Raw genomic sequence first — 5,848 nt, 5'->3', positions numbered from 1 at the left:
GGCTCGGCCTGCTCTGCCTGGGCCAGGTGCGGGCTGGTCGGCGGGTGCAGGGCACGGGGGGGGGGACGGGGGCAAGCCCTGCACCCCCATCCACACCCCGCGGTGTCCCCCCGCCATGTCCTCTGCTTTGTCCCCTCCGTTCACCCCCAGCAGCTGTCCCGGAGCGGCAGCTGGCTTATCGTTAAAAAGGGAGCGTTCGGTTATTCCCCGCTATGGTTTTCAATCCCGTCAGCAGGAGCACAGAGGGGGTGCGTGTCGCTAACGGCGTCTACGTCTGCGGGGCTGAGCGAGGAAACCCCAAGGCCACACACCAGCCATCCCCAGGAGCCTATCCTGTCACCAAGGGACACTTTCTGCCCGTCCCATCACCTACAACTCCACTAAATGCATCTTTCTGAGCTCTGCGGCCCACGCAGAGCTGGCACAGGTATCCCCAGCCCTAGAAAAGTCTCTTACAACAGCTCTTTGTGCCTGCAGGTGATGGAGGGGGAGCCTTATTACCATTTCAAACACCGAGGCACCAGGCAGAAAGCCCTGAGCAGACACTGGGGCTGGAACATGCGCCTGAGAAAAGAGCCAAAGGTAGGGAGGGGGCGGCTGCAGGGAGCAAGGCCACCACACGCCATGGTGGCAGGCTCTGCTGGCCACCCACAACGCTGCTTCCCACCCAGGTCCTCTGGTTTGAGCAGCAAACCGTAAAGAGACGCACAAAGAGAAGCGTCAGCGTGGTGCCAGCAGATCCCTGGTTCCATAAACAGTGGTACATGGTGAGATTTTGCCGCTCTCTCTTCTAATCCTCAAGCAACTCGCCTCCCCGATGCGTAAACAGGACTAATGCTGGCGGTGATGAGGCAGCAGAAGAGGCCTTGAAGGTCACCTGCAGCCTGCTGCTTCCCCGGGGGCTGATCAACTTTAATCCGTTTTCCAGAATAATGACATCAATCCTGATCTAAACATCCTCACTGCTTGGAGCAAAGGGTACACCGGGCTGGGGGTGGTGTTGACCATCCTGGACGATGGGATCGAGAAGGATCATCCGGACCTGTCTGCCAACTACGTAACTACGATGGGCTGCAGGAACCGGCTCCTGCGGGGCGGGTTGTCTCCAGGGGAGGGTGGGAGCTGGTGCCTTCATCCCGCCCATGGGACTGTGCGGTGGAAACTCAGCCTCGCTGGGGCTGGATCAAAAGGTTTGGTGTCTCCCGCAGTGAATTCTCACATCAAGGAAACGTTAGGACTTGTACACACTCAAGCCCCCAAAATAGACGTAATTACAGCAAGCTGCCGAGCCAGTAAAGCTGGTAAATCCTCACGTGCTCCAAGAGCTGAGAGGAAAGGGTAGGTCAAGCTTAGTTGTTCAAAACAACATCGTTTTTTGTAGTTACTCTCTCCTCATTGCAGGGGCGGTGAGGCTCCCCCCTCCCGAGTGACACCCCATGGTGCCCTTTCTCCCCCCACGCGAGCCTGGGCCCAGCGAAGCAGCACAGTGACAGGGGAAATCACACTCCTTTAACGCAACCCCATTTCCAACAGCTCCAGGTTAACCCAGCGCAGTTGGGGGGGTGCAAAGGGGCCCCCTCTTCCCTCTCCGGGCCGGGCAGGCAGTGAGCTGGCAGGGAGGCAGGGCGATCCCCAGTGCCAGGCTCCAGGTGAGGGGCCAGCAGGCAGGCGAGGTGACACAACCCGCACCAGAGGCCGTTCGCTCATCCCGGTGGGGTTTTTCTGCAATAGGACCCCCCTGGCAAGTTACGACTTCAACAGCAACGACCCCACCCTCAGCCCAGGCACAGCACCGGGGACGAGAACCGGTGAGTTTTGCCCAGCACCCTGGGCTGGGTGCTTTAGCTCTTCAGGGCGGGGGCAGAGCCTGGCCTGGGCCCCTCCAGCCCCCCCAGACTCCCGCTGTCCCTCAGGCACGGGACACGCTGTGCGGGAGAAGTGGCGGCTGCAGCCAACAACCGAATCTGTGGAGCTGGTGTCGCCTACAAGGCCAAAGTCGGGGGTGAGCCCTTGCTCCGGCGCATTGGTGGGATGGAAATTCCAAACCAGCTTCAGCACCTCAGGGGGACACGGGGCCTCGGGCAGGGTGGCTCCAGGGGCTTACAGGGGACGAGAGGGTGCTGCAGTGTTACCCCACATCTGGCCACGGTGCAGGCGACACCATGCAGGCTCAGGCTCCCCCGTGGAAGCGAGTGGGGCAAAGGGGGTTAAAAGCTGGGAGAACTCACTGGGCTTAATTGCAAAGGGCTTAACAAGGAGCTTTGGGAACCAGCTCCCAGACCTGCAGGAGCGTGATCTCCTCGGGGCAGCGCAGTGGGAAAGGCGCTCAAGGCAACGAGGGGTGTGAAGAGGGGATCGGCGAGAGGCCCCTCAGCCCTCCCGCTGGGGGGACACGTGCGAGGGTCCCGCCCAGCCGGAGCCAGCGTGGCCTCATGAGCGGTGCCGGCCCTCGGATGTGGCTGCTCCTCATCCTGGCCCTGCAGGTGTGCGGATGCTGGACGGTCCCATCACGGACGTGGTGGAGGCTCAGGCCCTGAGCCTGTGGCCCCAGCACATCCACATCTACAGCGCCAGCTGGGGCCCCGAGGACGACGGGAAGACCGTGGACAGGCCAGGGGTGCTGGCCACAGAGGCCTTCTACAGAGGGGCCACCAAAGTAAGCTCAGCGCTAGCCTTGGGGACCTTGCTGGCACGAGGACTCCCTGCTCACCCCCCTCTGCCTCCCCCCCCTTGCCAGGGACGAGGTGGCCTCGGCTCCATCTACATCTGGGCCTCTGGCAACGGTGGAATCAACCACAACAACTGCAACGGCTACGCCAACAGCATCTACACCCTGTCTGTGGGCAGCGTGCTGGCGGGGGGGCAGAGGCCCTGGTACGGCGAGGGCTGCTCCGCCATCCTCACCACCACCTACAGCAGCAGGACCAGCGGCGAGGAGGCGCAGATCGTGAGTGCAGGCCCTCCTCACCCGGGGAGGCAGCGGGGGGCTTTAATAAAGCGTCTGCGAGACCCCAAAAAGCACAAAGGGAGCCAGAGTGAGCATTTTCTGAGGTTACCTGACTGTAGGCAGTCCGGCCTGCTGGGCCAGCAGCAGGCAGCGGTGCTGAGACCCCCCCAATCCCCCCCCAGGTGACCATCGACCTGCACCACCGCTGCACCGACAAGCACACGGGCACCTCGGCCTCGGCCCCGCTGGCCGCAGGAATGGTCGCCCTCGCACTGGAGGCCAAGTAGGTGACATCTCAGCAGCAGGATGGGCCCCAGGGAGCGCCTGGTGCCTCGCCAGGACCTTGCGGGGACAAGGAAGGGGGGCTTTGCTGCCAGGGTGGTTTGGGGTGCGGAGCTGAAGTCTCCCCGGGGTTTTGGTGGGGCAGCATCTTCTCCCAGGACACTGAGGGAGAGCAGCTGGAGGCAGGAGAGTTCTCTGGAGGTCTTTGGTTCTCCCATTTTGGCAGCGAAGGAGGTTGCGGGTGGCCCAGTTTGGAGGCAGCCAGCTAACTTACCCCCACCACAAGCTGGAAGAACCCAATGTCCCCCTCAAAAGCTACCTCAAAGCAGAGGCCTCCGTCCCCACGCCCTCCTCGCCTCCAGCCCGGCGCTGACCTGGCGGGACCTGCAGCACCTCGTCCTCGGGAGCTCCCGGCCCGCTCACCTGCAGGCGGAGGACTGGGCCCCGAACGGGGCTGGGCGCTGGGGCGAGCTCAGGGGCAGGCAGGGCAGGCTGAGCCCGGCCTCCTCGGGCCGTGCTGCCCCGCAGAAACTCCGGCCAGCAGACCCGGGGCAGGAATGGCCGGCGCTTGCTCACGGGGCCTCTCTGGGGTGGGATCTGCTTTGCGGTGAGCCACTACTACGGCTACGGGCTGCTGGTGGAGATGGCCAAGGCGTGGGCAGGGACTCGCCCCCCGCGGAGGTGTTCGGTCAAGGCCCTTCACACCCCCCGGTAAGGGACGCACCCCCGGGTCTGGCCTCACCCAGGGACCCCCCCCCGGTACCAAAGCGATGCTGCGGGAACAGACGCTGCTTCTCCGGAGGGGGGGTGGCGGAGGGCGGGGTGCCGGTGCGGGGGGGAGGAGGTGCCCTTCCCTCCACCTCGCCCTTGGCAGGACCATCGGCTCCCAGCTCACCGTCTCCACAAACGTCTCCTCCTGCTCCAGGAGGACCAGGCGCATCCGCGCGCTGGAGCACGTCCAGGTCCAGCTGTCCCTGAGCTACAGCCACAGGGGGGACCTGGAGATGGCTCTGACCAGCCCCATGGGGACCACATCCACACTGGTGAGCGTGCGGTAAGGACTGGGGGGGCTCCTCTCCCCCACATCAGTGGCTGCTCCTGGCCCCCGCAGTGAACAGACTCACCCTGGTGTCCTGCCACGTCCTGGCAATGCCCCCGACACCGACAACAGGGTGACCATAGGGCCCCCGTGGGCTGCACCCCCCCCTCAGCTCTCCTCTCCTCCAGCCCCTACGACACCAGCCAGGAGGGCTACAAGGACTGGACCTTCATGTCCACACACTTCTGGGACGAGAACCCTGAGGGGACCTGGACGCTCCAGCTCCAGAACAAGGGTGACGCCGGTAACACAGGTGGGTCCCCAGGGCCTAAACCCCACTCGTGGGACTCACCCAGTGCCCCGTCAGTCTTTCTTCTTCCATCCCCCACTTTGATGAGCAACTTGTTGACTTGTTTTCCTGCTGCTCATGGGCAGGTGAACCTGCTTTTCCTTCAGGGCCACGTTTGTTTGTTTTGAGGGTCTCTCTGGCCAGGAAGGGGGAATGGCTTGTTCCTCCCCCCGCCAACAATGTAACCCCGAGGCTTCCAGCCCCACACCCACCACCCTGCAGCCCCCAAACACCACAGGGTGGGAACCAGCACCCAGCCCCCAAACACCACAGGGTGGGAACCAGCACCCAGCCCTGTCCCTCCTGCCCCCAGGTCTGCTGAGCAGCCTCACCCTGCACCTCCACGGCACAGAGGGGCCCATGGCAGACAGACGCTCGGCAGCCTCTGCCCCGGACGGGTGCCTGAGGCGGGACGCTCGGGGAGCGTGCGAGGGTGAGTCTCAGGGCAGAGGGGTCGGTGCTGGGGCTCCGGGGCAGCCCGGCTCAGGCCTCCCGCCCCCCGCAGCGTGCAGCAGCTCTTTGTACACCCACCGAGGCTCCTGCCTGGCCGTGTGCCCTCCACGCCACTACGGCCACCTCCAGCGAACCGCCGCCAGCGTCACCCGCATCTGTGCCAGCTGCCACCCCTCCTGCTACACGTGCCAGGGCGCTTCGGCCAACAACTGCACAGCCTGTGCCCCCACCAGCGACACGCTCACCCGCTCCTGCTCCCCTCCGCTGGCCTCCCGCACCCAGGAGGGGCTGCACCGCCGCCTCCTCCCCATCCTCCTCGGTGGGAGCCTCTCGGCCACCCTCTGTCACGCACTGCCTGGCCTGCTGCGTGTGACACGGAGCATCTGCTGTCCCCGGGCGGGAAGGACAGCGTGACACCAGCCCAGGCTGGATCCTTCCCTGCGCTTCCAAAATAAACTGGTTGTTGCCTTTCCAGGCCTCCCTCTCCCAGGGGTCACTTCCCTTCCCGGCAGCGCCCGGGCCGATCCCATCCCGTGTCCTGGCTCCACAGCAGTGGGGCCATGCTCACGGCTTCCCTCCCCACCCCACACGTCCCCTCGCACCCCGCAGGGCCCCAAGTGGTGCCGGGGGGCCCCGGCCTGGCACGCTGCTACGAGGAAATTATTTCCAACAGGGCCAGGCCTCGCGGCCAGGAGCTCTGTGCCCTTTCCCAGGCGCAGAGGCTGCAGGGAGGAGGAGGAGATGTGATTTCTCTCCAGGCAGCTTCCCCCGAGTGACC

General features: G+C 64.6%; 1 protein-coding gene across 7 annotated transcripts in view; it reads left to right on the top strand.

Annotated features, from left to right (window-relative positions):
- PCSK4 (proprotein convertase subtilisin/kexin type 4) overlaps window positions 1-5,575 on the top strand; it is a 7,183-nt gene extending 1,608 nt beyond the window's left edge. For 2 of the 7 annotated variants that reach the window (XM_026864959.1, XM_026864962.1), the window contains exons 2-14: window positions 478-582; window positions 672-767; window positions 929-1,057; window positions 1,732-1,808; window positions 1,914-2,002; window positions 2,484-2,656; window positions 2,738-2,947; window positions 3,130-3,230; window positions 3,592-3,693; window positions 3,836-3,940; window positions 4,104-4,283; window positions 4,457-4,581; window positions 4,931-5,574. In XM_026864959.1, the coding sequence (XP_026720760.1) occupies window positions 481-582; window positions 672-767; window positions 929-1,057; window positions 1,732-1,808; window positions 1,914-2,002; window positions 2,484-2,656; window positions 2,738-2,947; window positions 3,130-3,230; window positions 3,592-3,693; window positions 3,836-3,940; window positions 4,104-4,283; window positions 4,457-4,581; window positions 4,931-5,484 (2,043 nt within the window). In that variant the 5' untranslated portion in view covers window positions 478-480 and the 3' untranslated portion in view covers window positions 5,485-5,574. Of the gene's footprint in view, window positions 1-477; window positions 768-868; window positions 1,058-1,731; window positions 1,809-1,913; window positions 2,003-2,483; window positions 2,657-2,737; window positions 2,948-3,129; window positions 3,231-3,591; window positions 3,694-3,835; window positions 3,941-4,103; window positions 4,284-4,456; window positions 4,582-4,930 lie in introns of those variants that run through there. The other 5 variants (XM_026864957.1, XR_003400025.1, XM_026864956.1 and 2 more) reach the window with 5 other exon arrangements.
- Window positions 5,576-5,848: the final 273 nt, after the last annotated feature.

This window comes from Athene cunicularia (genome assembly GCF_003259725.1).
Source record: "Athene cunicularia isolate RWA chromosome 28 unlocalized genomic scaffold, athCun1 chr28_part1, whole genome shotgun sequence".
In the NCBI taxonomy this organism is placed as follows: Eukaryota; Metazoa; Chordata; class Aves; order Strigiformes; family Strigidae; genus Athene; species Athene cunicularia.
The sequence above is the reverse complement of the archived record's forward strand: the minus strand, read 5'-3'. Positions and strand labels throughout refer to the sequence as shown.